The sequence below is a fragment of the Notothenia rossii genome, assembly GCF_949606895.1.
Source record: "Notothenia rossii genome assembly, chromosome: 11".
NCBI lineage: Eukaryota > Metazoa > Chordata > Actinopteri > Perciformes > Nototheniidae > Notothenia > Notothenia rossii.
Window position 1 is genome coordinate 38056190 of NC_136910.1, and position 14356 is coordinate 38070545.

The 14356-nt window shown below is 45.6% G+C and overlaps 1 protein-coding gene across 1 annotated transcript in view; it reads left to right on the forward strand.

Moving 5' to 3' along the window:
- The first annotated feature begins 3306 nt into the window (after window positions 1-3306).
- The window catches only part of LOC307024906 (uncharacterized protein), a 31908-nt gene continuing 20858 nt past the window's right edge, over window positions 3307-14356 (forward strand). Inside the window, exons 1-3 of the mRNA XM_079659389.1 lie at window positions 3307-3446; window positions 4658-4799; window positions 13404-13576. Coding sequence (XP_079515515.1) covers window positions 4667-4799; window positions 13404-13576 — 306 coding nt within the window. The 5' untranslated portion in view covers window positions 3307-3446; window positions 4658-4666. The remainder of the gene's footprint in view (window positions 3447-4657; window positions 4800-13403; window positions 13577-14356) is intronic.

Consider the following 14356-nt stretch of genomic DNA (forward strand, 5'->3'; position numbering starts at 1 on the left):
GGGCAATGTTTTTGAGGTGGAAAAAGGCGGTGATGGGATTTATGTGGTGGTTGAATTTGAGCTGACTGTCGAAAATGACTCCAAGGTTGCGGATGTGAGGGGGGAGATAGAGTGTGGCTGTCAATGGTGAAGTTGAAATTCTGGATGTCTTTGATACGGGATGGGGGGCCGATGATGATGATGTCTGATTTGGCACTGTTCAGTTGGAGATAGTTTGTTTGCATCCATGCTTTTATTTCTGAGAGACAGTTGGTGAGAGTGGAGTGTGTTGTGGGGGTGATGGTTTTTGTTGAGATATAAAGTTGGATGTCATCGGCGTAGCAGTGAAATTGAAGGTTGTGGCGACAAATTATTTTGCCAAGGGGGAGCATGTAAAGGATGAAGAGGAGGGGGCCAAGCACCGAGCCCTGGGGGACGCCTTGGGACAGAGGAGCAGTGGAGGAGGTGCAGTTGTTGATGTTGATAAACTGATGTCTGTCGGTGAGGTAGGATTTCAGCCAGGCGAGTGCAGTGTCAGTGATGTTGAGTGATGATTCGAGGAGGGACAGCAGGATGGTGTGGTTGATGGTGTCGAATGCTGCGGTGAGGAGGATGAGGATGTTCAGGTTGCCGGAGTCAGAGGAGAGGAGGAGGTCGTTTGTGATTTTCAGAAGAGCTGTTTCTGTGCTGTGTTTTGATCGGAAACCGGATTGAAATGGCTCAAAGAGGTCATTGGAGCTGAGGTGGGATTTTAGTTGTGAGGCAATGACACGTTCAAGTATTTTTAACAGAAAGGGGAGATTTGAGATGGGCCGGAAGTTGGACATGATGTCAGGTGTGAGTCCAGGTCTTTTGAGAATGGGTGTGACAGCAGCCAGTTTGAGAGAGTGGGGAACTGATCCAGATCTGAGGGAGGAGTTAATGATGGTGGCGATGAGCTGGGAGATGGCAGGGAGGCTCTCTTTAACAAATTTGGAGGGCATTGGGTCAAGTGTGCAGGTGGAGTTAATTCCAGTCATGAAGTGGGACAGTTGCATGGGGGTCACAGGGGAGAAGTGGGACAGGGGCTGTGAGGTGAAGGGGGGGAGCCAGGAGAGGAGGTGGGGGGTGCTGATTAGGGTGTCAGATTGCTGTAAATGTTGCTGATTTTGGTTTGGAAAAACGAAAGGAAGGAGTTGCACTGTTCGGTGGTGAAGGACGAGGTGGCGTTGTCACAGGGTTTGAGAAGTTTGCTGATGGTGGAGAAGAGACGCTTGGGGTTGCTTGAGCCAGACTGAATGAGTTGTGAGTAGTAATTAGACCGGGCTGCTTTGAGTGCATTACTGTACTGCTGGAGATAGTCTTTGTAGATTTGAAGATGGACTGTTAGTGTGGTTTACTTGTGTTGGCGTTCAAGTTGACGTTTCCTTGATTTCATTTGGCGGAGTTCGGGGGTATACCAGGGGGTGGAGTGTATGAAAGAGACATTTTTAGTTTTTGTTGGGGCCAGTTCATTGAGACAGAAGGAGAGGGTGCTGTTATAATAGTCCACAAGTTCAGATGGGTTTTCAGAAAGTGTGGGGGGGGGGGGGGGGAGACAGACATCTTGCAGGTAATGGAGGCAGTGATTGCTGAAGGTGAGATGGATTTGAGGTGTCTGTAGGTTATTGTGCGTTTTGCTTTTGGGCGGGGATGTTGATGTCCATGATGATGGCCAGGTGATCAGAGACGTGGAGATTGAGGCTGGACAGATGATGGATGGTGAGACCAGTGGAGCACACCAAGTCCAGGATGTGACCACGGCTGTGTGTTGGGAAGTTGATGTGTTGAGAGAAATTGCAGCAATGAAGGGTTTCCTTAAATTCAGAGGCATATTTGCAGGTCGGGTCGTCAATATGAATGTTAAAATCACCTAAGAGGAGAACAGATGGGGATATGGCAGAAAGCTGAGTGAGAATGTCAGAGAGGTCGGAGAGAAAGGAGGGGTTTGGCTTCGGGGGACGGTAGATGATGGCTGTGACCAGGGGAGCGAGACCAGAGAGTTTAAAGATCAGGTGTTCAAACTATTACAACAGATGATCATTTTTGATCCATTAATTAAATGATTATTTAAAGATTTATTAAGATGATCTGTACCAAAGACTCTCCGGCCCCACGTTTCTTAATTCAAAATGTCATTTACCACATATTTAGCCCTTAATAAATATTGTCCTTCCTGCAATTTGAATATTACTATATATTAACTATTAATTAACATGTGGATTTATTGTGCAGCCCTGTAATGAATAATCTATAGCTTGTGCATGCGTTGATAGAGCATTTGTTTGCCAGTATGGGATTTTTCCAAGGTGTGTGTGTGTGTGTGTGTGTGTGTGTGTGTGTGTGTGTGTGTGTGTGTGTGTGTGTGTGTGTGTGTGTGTGTGTGTGTGTGTGTGTGTGTGTGTGTGTGTGTGTGTGTGTCCCTCCCTGTTTACATGATGGATTTAACCAATCATAACAGGCTTCTGACACTGCCAGTCACTGCTTTTTTTGAATCTCTTCAAAATGAGCAATTATGGTTAATAATGCAACCTCTTAACAGAAATAGAAATCTGTGAATCTCAGCTCGTGTGTTTGTAAATTATGTATTCGCCTGTGGGAGGATCTCATTTAGCAAAGCCACACCTCATCAAAGGACCGTTTGTGTGTGTGTGTGGTCATAATAATTGCACTTGCCTCTGATTATGTGGGTGTGGTTTTTCAGTGGAAACACATGCAGTACTGTAGTACACCCTGTAGTATCGGGTGATTTTCATGAGTTGATGGTCATAATTAGTTTGCCTCATTCCCAGTGGAGAGGACATGCAGGCTGACCCTCTCACGGTTTACTGCAGAGAGCGCAGCGTTTATGGCAGAGTGAAAACCAGACAGGACGCGTACTTAAAACACAGTATAATACTACACGTATTATACTGTGTTTTTAAGGACGTGTCCTGTCTGGTTTTGTAAAGACATTCTTTATTCTTGATAAATATGAATTTAATCTGGACAAATAAGGCATTGGGAAGCAGCAAATCTGCCAACAGACACTCACACAAACTCACACACAGGAGGAGAGAAATATGACAAAAACACACATAACATAAGGACCCAGGGTCTCAAAAACATGTATTCAACAGAACAAAACCGTGCAAAAAATGTTGAAAAACAATCCAAGATGCTTTTTCAGGAATGTCACGATGCCATAATTTGAGTAGTTAATACCAATGCCAGTGAAATCGTATTTATTAATACCCATTTTGATACCATAAAGTATAGTAAAAATTCTCCCTAATCATTCGTTTTATATTGTGAAGTAACTCTAACATTTGTGTACTCAAATCTAGTTTCATGTTTTCAGGATTTTCTACGTGTCTCATGACTCCCAGGACTTAAAGATCTTCAGCTACATCGCCAGAGATGGATCCAATAACTCCTTCAGATGTAACGTCTTCAAGTCAAAGAAGAAGGTACCACACACACACACACACACACACACACACACACACACACACACACACACACACACACACACACACACACACACACACACACACACACACACACACACACACACACACACACACACACACACACACACACACACACACACACACACACACACACACACACACACACACACACACCTGATTACACACACACTTTTCTGGGGAATAGGCTTTATGCAACATCCCTGCAGCTTTAATGGTTCATCATCCTTGATATTCCCTGTATAAATAACACTGACCATCATACTGGAATGAACCCATCATAAAGGGAGAAGAAAGCAAATGGTAGAAACTGCAGCAGTAGTCCTTAATCTAACAGCTATAAGACATGTTGCATTCAGAGTCAGGCTTTCTGAACTGTGCACTTATTCCTCTCACTACACAATTTGCTGCTGTCACTGCTCATGATATAAATCCCCTGCTGCTTCATGCAGTGTTAGGCGCGCTCCAGGACTGATATATGCAGACTCAAATGTGGTATCAGTTTTCTGTTTCCACCTGTGACTGAGGGCTGTTATATTAAATGTTTTTCAATTTTTCTATCTCTTATTCATTCAGCTGAGTTAATTAAAATGTGGTTTTGATTAGTTTTTTGATTTCCGGTGGCTTAGTAGTTGATATCCTGTGGTTCATCCCATGTGGATAGAAAGCCTGCAGTGAATACAGAAGAGATGATTCAAACTACATATTTCCCCAAACAACTCTTGATCTTTAGCATCTTGCTGCAGTTGTTGCTGTAGTATCTGCTGCAGCCTTGGCTCACAGGTCTGGTGTTATCAGTCAGCTGTAATGAGAATTGTTCCACAGAAGGGAAGTTATTAGTCTCTGAATGGAGGTATTCAACTGCGTGCCAAATAATTGAGTGTTCATGCTTTCACAGACTGCAGCGAGTGATTTCACTGATGAACTCCTCTTAAAACAGCAAGCAGGAACTCATCAGCCAAATGACCGTTTTTTGGGTGTTTTTTGTTAAATATTTCTTCTGTTAACGCTGAACTTTTTTATTTTTCTTCATCTTCCGCTTAATCCTTCTTATTTTTGTTCATGTTTTTCTGATTTGCTTGTACTGTATGTCAAAAAATATGAGTGCAACTATTTAATGTAATAAGCTAAATACAAATAAAATCATTGACCTTCTACCTTACACCCTCCCCCCTGTCTCCCCCTGTCAGACGCAGGCCATGAGGATAGTGCGTACAGTGGGTCAGGCCTTCGAGGTGTGTCATAAGATGAGTCTGCAGCACGCTGAGCAGGACGCAGACGGACAGGCGGACGGAGAGAGCGACAAGTCCTCCGAAGAGTCCAGCAGTCAAGGTGAGGCCTACCTGAAAGAGCTTACTGTTATCTGCTTATATTTGCTGGGTACAAGCAAATCTAAGCAGATAACAGTAAATACATATTTAGTGTTATTATAGTGTGATCGAGAAAAAAGTTAAATAAGGTATTTAAAGTTTGCAATCAAATCCTTAAAACGAACTAGAAGGGCTCTTAAAGGTCCCATTTCATGGCCATTTCCACTGATAATAATTCCATTGTTTAGGTCTACTAGAATAGATTTATAGATTTTTCTCATACAGCATCTCTGTAAACTACGTGTATTCACTGAATTTCACTCTGCCTTTAACGGCTCGTTGTAGCTCCAATAGCTCCAGCCCCCACCCTCCCTGTGAGCACAGTGTGCTCTGATTGGTTGGTTCACGTTGTGAATCGCGCTGAGCTCCGTGGAGGTGTGGTTTCCTTGTTTAGCGATACACAGCGAAACACAGCCAAACTCACCCTGAGCACACACAAAGTCACAGCCGAAGTAAAAACAATAAGTGTGGCTTGATATTGAGTAAGAAAAAGGTTGATAAACGCTGTGAGAATGGGTCTGCAGAGAGAATTTCGCCGCGATCCCAACTGTCTGTTATCAGCCTGCAGCCAGGGAAGAGAGATCAGCAGGGCTGCATGCACTGAGTTTGTGTGTGGATTGGTCAATTTGGACCAATCAGCGGGGGCTTAACATAACGGCTCCTCGGACGTAACATAACGGCTCCACGGATTGGCCCATTTAGTTCCGGGTACGTACTTTCGTAAGCACGTACCCGGAAGAATCAAATGGATGATGACGTTTCACCAACGAGGGGTTTTGGGGAGGTATTTTCTGTGTTAGAGTTTTACTCGCTACAGGGTGTACTTTAAGGGTTTTGACTCTGCACACCGTTTACATGCAGAAAAACCTTCATAACACACAACGGGACGGGTAATAACCGGAAAAGCATGACATGGGAGCTTTAAAGAGCGTAGACCTCCTCCAAGGTGAAATGCATTTCACATTTTTAGGAAGGTGAAAGATAACGTATCAGCCCTTTAACTTGGCTCCGCTTCAGAATTCAATGACTTGTTCCTTGACCCATGCTACACCATCAGTTTCATTGAGAATTTGCCAGAAATGTTTTATAATCCTGCTGACAATAGTCCACTTATTCCTGGTCTCTGTTTCCAGCTTACTTTTTGAGCCACAGCCTATTTGTTTATTGTGTTTGCTATATGCTTTGGTTAAGCAATGTGTAAACAACTACTGCACCTTCCACCTGTTAGCCAACAACACATTTAGCCAAACAGAAGAAACACAACACAAACTTAGATAAAAAAACAACAACATTAAATTACTTTTTCTAAAGTAATCTTGTATCATGGACTGTTTCTGAAATTAAATTATGCAATGCGTACTGTATACCCAGATATTTAATTTAATTGGATAATTAACTGAAATGTTTTCCTTCAACTCCATTAGTTTGTAGAAAGCCAAATGCTATAATATTTATTGAGTTTTTAATACATGGTTGCACTTTTACAAAACAATAAAAAAACATAGAACAATCATAAACTGTGTATTGAATCAGTTTAAAATGAAATATTAACATCTTAACCTATAGTAGAGTAACTAATATTTTGAGTTGTGTGATTGGAGTCCACACCTCTGATAAACTATGCATAAAAAAGCTAAATATCTGGAAACGAAATATGGATGTGTTACACCAAGAATGATTTCAGACTTAAATGTTGTATTTCAACTTCATCCCGTAAAAGGTTGGTCTCTGGCTGGACTACGGTGATACCATTTATAGATTTGCCTGTCCCACTGTTTTGGCCAAACTTGACCCACTCTACCATGCTGCACTGCGATATATATCAAATGCACCCTATAGCAGGGGTTCCCAAAGTGGGGGTCGCGAGACCCCGAGTGCGGGTCGCGAGATGATTACAAAATAAAAATTGAATTTAAATTGTTTATTATTATTATTAATAATAACGTTTGCATAGACATTTTCAGGGGCGGACTAGCCATCTGTATAATTTCCCCGCAACGAGGCTCCCCTTTTGACAATCCACTAGCGCAGTGTTTCTCAAACCTTTTCATACCAAGGACCACTTAACCAATAAAAAACACTCATGGACCACCTAACTCCACAAATATCCAAAAACAATAGGCCTGCTTACCCATTCCAACAGTATTTAACAAATTACAGCCTAATAATGACAGCTTAACCTTCTCTATATCGCCTCGTTCACACATTAAATCAACAATACAAATACAGATTGTATAAGCATTTAGTTCAAATGCGATTTAAAATCCTCTTAGGTTTTACACCTCTTATTATGAAATGTAGACTACATTTATTATGTAGTATTATTTTAAACACGAGTTTATGTCCGAGCCAACAGACTCACAGAGTGTTGGCTACTGGGAGATATGCAAAATACACCGCATGTACGACACAAACCTCCGCTGTGGATTTTCAAAACAAAATACAATAAAACTATGGTCGCAGGCCCAAGTTCAACTCTCTGAGGCCTGCATGGTCTGTCTACAAAACAAAAATAAAAAAACGTTTATGCAGCCCCAACAACAGCCTCTGATCATCAACAGACTTCATGTCATGCTTCATCAGAGGCGTATATTAGATAATAATCTCTATCTCACTCCTAACACATCTAAATCTACTTTCAGCATGGATAAATGTTCATAAAATACATCCATTGATTGTTCGATATGCTTCTTGAAATCCTAAAAAACATATTGTCTTTCTAGAACAGATTACAAACCGCCTGAAAATGGTACAAACAAGTGGCAACATGCTTGACGGAGGTGTTGTGCTGGGCTATATCATGCAATCGAAAGTGAAACTTAAGCTCGCTCCATTGCGGAGATATTCCCGCGAGAATGCAGAAAACTGAAATTAATTCACTATTCATACTTGTAATTGTTTCTATCTATAGCCAATCAGATGTCTCCTTCATTCTAAGCCAATCACATGAGCGCGCCCCCCACTACGTCATGAATGCAATAAATCGATGGTTACGGCTGTAACTACGGTTCTATTTCGTCCCTACTGACCGCCAGAGGCGGTGCTTTAAGCACTGGATGACTTATACCAACAATGTCATGAAGAATCCAAGCCCTTGCTCATCACTGGAAGCAGCGGAGCTCGGCAAAAGGACCACGCCCAAAGAATGGGGAGTGGCTACATTGACCTGATGACAACTGGAGAATGTGCCAGAAGACACCCACGATGCCACGGCGCAGATGGTCTCCAGGGGCACCACCCTCAGGGCAGCCCAAGATGTTGAGACGCTCCTTGTAGAGTGGCATCTCAGCCCAATGGCAGGGGCCGGCCACTGTTCCCGTAAGCCTGTGAGATGGTATCGACAACCCAGTGGGGCAGCCACTGGTTAGAGGGCATAACCTCCTTTAGTGCCGCCAGGGCAAAATCAAGAGTTGCTCCCACTGCTGTATACAGGCAGTAGCCTTGATATACTCCCTTTGGGCACCCCCAGGGCACAGCAACTTCGACGTGCCCTACTCCTGAATGTCAAGCGTGCCAGCTGGGCAGGCTGATTCAAGTGGGTTTGTGGAAGGACCCCGGGCAGGAATGCCACATTTGCCCAAAGGGCAACGCCTGAGAGTCCCACCTCGGGCATGTATCGTTTATGGAGAGGACATGCAACTCCCCGACTCGCTTCCCTGAGGCTATGGCAAGCAGAAATGCTGCCTTTGTGGGCAGCCACCTAAGCCCCACCTGGGCCAGGGGCTCGAAGGGAGGAGATGATAGGGCATCCGGCAGCAGGGGCAGGTCCCAAGCCGGAGCCCTCGGGGTGCTAGGGGGACGCTGCCGTAAAGCCCCTCTCATAAAGAGGGACACCGACCCGTGGCACCCCGCCGTGGCGCCGTCGACCCGAACATGTCGGGCAGAAATGGCAGCCACATAAACCCAGAGTGGAGTGAGACCGTCCACAATCTAGAAGGGACTGTTGTCTAAGCAACAACGTACATGCTGTCCCCAAGGAACACACACATTCTTGCCCCCCAGTTGGGGTAGAAAGTGCGTGAGTGCAAGCTGCACAGCCCGAAGCTCTAGCACGTTGACCTGAGTGCGGCTGCTAGAGCGGCCCCTGGGCCTTTTGGGAGTGGGCACAGGTCTGCGAAGACCCGAGAGCTGCTGCCTGGTCTGCCTAGCTTGGGCAGCACACTCCAGTGCCTCCAGGGCAGCTGACCCAAACAGCTCCCCTGGCTCGACTGGTACGCTACGGAGGACTCTCCTACATGCCGTTAGTGGTGACTGGGCCAGCCAGACCTGGCGACGAGTCTGTACCAGCGACAACGCGTCCTCATACAGAGGTGTGTCAACCGAAGGAGGTGCGTCAGCCGAAGGAGGTGTGCCAACCAACGGAGGGGTAGGCGGCCCGCTAGCAGCCCCTACACCGGGCCCAGGCTGAAGGGCCAAGAGGCGATTTCATCGTGCCCCTACCGGCAGCTAGCCGATCCACTTTAGAGGGCAGCCTGTTTCTAGTCCTTCTATTGGGGGGAGCACCCATAGCCATCGCTCCCTCAAGTCGCCGGGAACGGCCAAATTGATCTGGAGGAGGATGTGACAAGGAGAGGTGTCTGTTGGCTGCTGCCAGACGTTCCACCTCAGTTATTCTAACCACTCTGAGCGCCCGAGGCATGCAGCTACAGCTCATGCAGGCGTTTACCGTGAGAACCTCCCTCAGTGCTCAAATTTCATCCCCACTGACCGCCAGAGGCAGGAGGGGCAGCGGTCGTGGCCGTCCTCGGGCTCAAGAGAAGCCATACAGGCGATACATGAATGAGCCATTCTGTAGGTAGCCAGATGCAGCGTAGCCGGGAGCGGGTGCGGGAACACAGCCTTCACCAGCTACCTGCTTAATGGAAAGAGTAGAGCGTTGCTGCTACTCGCCGAACAGAAAGAGGGATGTAATTACACCCACGTTACCGGCAGAGGAAGCGGGAGCGAGAGCACTGCCTTCACCTGGCTGGATTAATAAACACGGCAGTTCAGCGTCTACCAGGAGCGGGGGCAAGAACACTACCTTCACTGGTTGAGTTAGAGACGAATGCCAGATGCAGCGTAACCGGGAGCGGGTGCGGGAACACAGCCTTCACCAGCTACCTGCTTAACGGAAAAACAAGGCAGTTCAGCGTCTACCAGGAGCGGGGGCGAAAACACTGCCTTCACTGGTTGAGTTAGAGACGAATGCCAGATGCAGCGTAACCGGGAGCGGGTGCGGAAACACAGCCTTCACCGGCTACCTGCTTTCGGAAAAACGAGGCAGTTCCGCATCTACCAGGAGCGGGGGCGAGAACTGCCTTCACTGGTTGAGTTAGAGACAAACGCCAGATGCAGCGTAACCGGGAGCGGGTGCGGGAACACAGCCTTCACCGGCTACCTGCTTAACGGAAAAACGAGGCAGTTCAGCGTCTACCAGGAGCGGGGGGCGAGAACACTGCCTTCACTGGTTGAGTTGGAGACAAATGCCAGATGCAGCGTAACCGGGCGCGGGTGTGGGAACACAGCCTTCACCGGCTACCTGCTTAACGGAAAAACGAGGCAGTTCAGCGTCTACCAGGAGCGGGGGCGAGAACACTGCCTTCACTGGTTGAGTTAGAGACGAATGCCAGATGCAGCGTAACCGGGAGCGGGTGCGGGAACATAGCCTTCACCAGCTACCTGCTGAACGGGAAGAGTAGAGCTGTGCTGCTACTCGCCGAACAGAAAAAGGGATGTAGCTACATCCGCATTACCGGCAAAGGGAGCGCGAGCGAGAGCACTGCCTTCACCTAGCTGGGTAAAATAAAGAAGCTTAACAGTACACGCAAGACATTAGCCAAGCGGCTGCTGCTAACGATCAACCGAGATCAAGTAAAATAACACATGTTTAAGACCAGATAACTAGCTTCTAAAGAAGAGAACAGCACTGAGCCGTAGTTACAGCAGTAACCATGGCCAGTGCTCACACGGCATATAACCGTAGTTACAGTAGTAACTATGGCCAGTACTTACACGGCTTAGAACCGTAGTTACAGTTGTAACTATGGCCAGAACTTGCACGGCTTGGAACCGTAGTTATAGTAGTAACTATGGTCAGTACTTACATGGCTTAGAACCATAGTTACAGTAGTAACTATGGCCTGTACTTACACAGCATAGAGCCGTAGTTACGGTATTGACTATGGCCAGTACTTGCACGGCTTGGAACCGTAGTTACAGTAGTAACTATGGCCAGTACTTACGGCTTAGAACCGTAGTTACAGTAGTAACTATGGCCAGTACTTACACAGCATAGAGCCGTAGCTACGGTATTGACTATGGCCAGTACTTACACGGCTTGGAACCGTAGTTACAGTAGTAACTATGGCCAGTACTTACGGCTTAGAACCTTAGTTACAGTAGTAACTATGGCCAGTACTTACACCACCTAGAGCCGTAGTTACGGTATTGACTATGGCCAGTACTTACGCGGCTTGGAACCGTAGTTACAATAGTAACTGTGAACGGTGCCTAAAAGTGTCAGCCAAACGGCTGCACACTAGATAATATAATATTGGGAGGATAAAATCCTCTTTAATGGCCACACATGCAGAGCACAATGCACACACAGTGAAGATTGTTCTCTGCATATCGTCCTAGTGCTAGGAGTCTAGTACTAGGAGCAGTAAATATAACGATATAGCGCTACTGCAACCATACCATGCGTTTACCGGGAGCGGGAGCGAGAGCACTGCCCTCACCGGCTGAGTTAAATAATGAAGCTTAACAGTACATGCAAGGTGTTAGCCGGGCGGCTGCTGCTAACAATCAAGCAACCAAGTCAGACACAATGTTAAGACCAGATAATTAGCTTCTGAGAAAGAGAACAGCCCGCATAGAACCGTAGACCATGGTTACAGTAGTAACCCGCACCCGCAGAGCACACAGCATCCGCAGTGAAGATGTTTTGTGCATATCATCCTAGTGCTAGGAGTCTAGTACTAGGAGCAGTAATACAACGATATAGCGCTACTGCAATCAAACCCTATGTTACCGGGAGCGGGAGCACTGCCCTCACCGGCTGAGTTAAATAATTAAGCTTAACAGCAAGGTGTTAGCCAAGCAGCTGCTGCTAACAAACAAGCGACCAAGTCAGAACACAAATGTTAAGACCAGATAATTAGCTTCTATGAAATAGAAAGTACTTACCTTACTCTCTGCATCTAAACGAAAAACGGGTTTAAAATATGATACTGGGCTTTCAATACTAATTGAATGAGGGACGCAGCCAAAGCTGGGACTCAAATGCTAATGATAGCTCGGGCACAACGCCACAAGCAGAACTTTCAAAAAGGCTACTTTATGGGAGAGGAAGCGGGAACACTGTCGTCACCAGAGAGTCAAAGCCAAACAAAAAATAAGACGGCAATCAGGACAACTTGGTTGGGAGAGGGTGCGGGGACACAGCCATCACCAGCAACAAGCTGAGCTTAGCTGACACAAACCTGTCTGTCGAGGCTCTGCACAGCGCACAGCCGGCCACAGCTCCTGGAGGATGCGTTAACGACCCGTAGCTCCGACTGTCAGTCGCGAAGCTGCATGCGGCCAGCTGCTTGCAGAGAAATCCCTCAGATCAAACGTTCAAACCTGAACGCTGTTGCTACAAAAATGTAGCCACGGTACTCTCGCGCAGCGAAAAGATGAAAGGAACAGATCCTCTGACGACACCGGCTGATATAGCCGGTGTCGCGTGGGTCACAGGTGACTTTGTTGTTATTGGTACTCGAGCTGCGCATGCGCACGATGGACATATCCAGTGCTTAAAGCACCGCCTCTGGCGGTCAGTAGGGACGAAATAGAACTACCCTTCTGTTTTTATCTGGTTAAATAAAGGTTAAATAAAAAATAAAATAACACATTTTACATTTGTAAAGCACTTAAATAGTACGCAAAGGTACTTTACAAGGAATTTAAACAACGGCAATAACAGCTGTGTTTGACAACACACATTTGACCTTTCTGAATTCTGTTCTGGACAATGTTTTTGTGAAAAACATTTCTGTTTATGAGCCTTTATTTGTCATTTCAGTTAATTGACCCAACCTCTCTCTCCTGGCTAAAGCTTGACCTTTAATTTCACGCCTCTTTTGGGCCTAAATGAAGCCATCAAACCTCACCAGCTCATTAATTCTACACAGCGGTCAAACCGCATCAGCACAGATGTCCAGTTACAACAAATAAACAGTATTAAGAAACAACATCCTGCTCATGTTGAAGTGAATGCTCTCTGAGACCCCGTGATGTGTTAATTTGATGCAGGAAGGAGGCTAACAAAGGGAAAAATCCCTGTAATTACAACTTTCACGTCATTGGACAACAGAAGAGGTTGATTACCAGTGTTACCAGTAATGAGAGTAATTTGCTCAGTAAATGAACACTTCTCTGGCACTGAGCTACAGTTATAGACAGGCAGAGGTGATGTGTATCTGCTCAAAATAGCAATAATTCAGGGTTTGGTTATCTAAATAAAGGCAAGCTGGTTTGTCATTTACATAACACCCTTGAGGGGATGTTTTTGCTTATTGTATTGGGTATTCCTTGTCAGGTCGTAAGCTGACGGGGGCAGAGCAGGGGGAGGAAGAAGAGGACAGCGAGCTGAAAGGAAGACGAGGAGGAGAAGATTCTTCAGCCGGCGCCTCGATGTGTGAGAAGGCCCTCAGTGAGATCCTGCAGAGCCTGACCGAACTGAACGTGGTCAAACCTGGACAGACCATCATTGTAAGACTACTACTACCACACACACCCACACTCACAAACACACACTCACACTCACACACTGCATTGCTAAGGGCAGGAACACTATGCTCTGTTTGATATCTTGTAATTGTCTTCAGTCTGCCCGGTATAGAGACACACAACCTGACTTTTTTTATTTCAAAGGAAACAGATAATGGAGATTACATAACATCAACATTTAATTTCTTCTCAGTGTTTGTGTAATTTAAACTCTGAAGAAATATAAAATGATACTATCTAATGCTAATATATTTTTCTCTTTAAGATTTGTGAAAAAACCAGTGGCTCAGAGTAAGCAAAAGTTTGCGATAAGATATTACAGAGAATTTGATCAAACATAAAAACGTTCTAAATGAGGAATAACTTGTGGAGCCAACTGCAATAAATAAACCCCAATGATCCAAATTACTTGGCGACACCTCAAGCCTTTGTTATAATTTTTGATTGATGAGAACCCCAGTGGTATAAAATAACATATAACACAAAGGTGGGGTAGGTAATTCACTTCAGAAACACTTTTTGTTATATTCCATGGAATGCTCTTAACATCCCGATAGCAATGAATACATTAAATGCTTTGATAATAAATACATTAAAAAAAATGCATCTGTGGTAGCCGGCCCGGCTAAAATAACTGGATGGCCTACCTGCCTGTCAGCCTTCCATCTGTGCACAAACTTATCTCGTGCTCTCATTGGTCATGTGCGCGTTCGTGTGTGTTGGAGGAGGGGCTCTGTAAGGAAGTTTGTTGGAGGGGGAGCC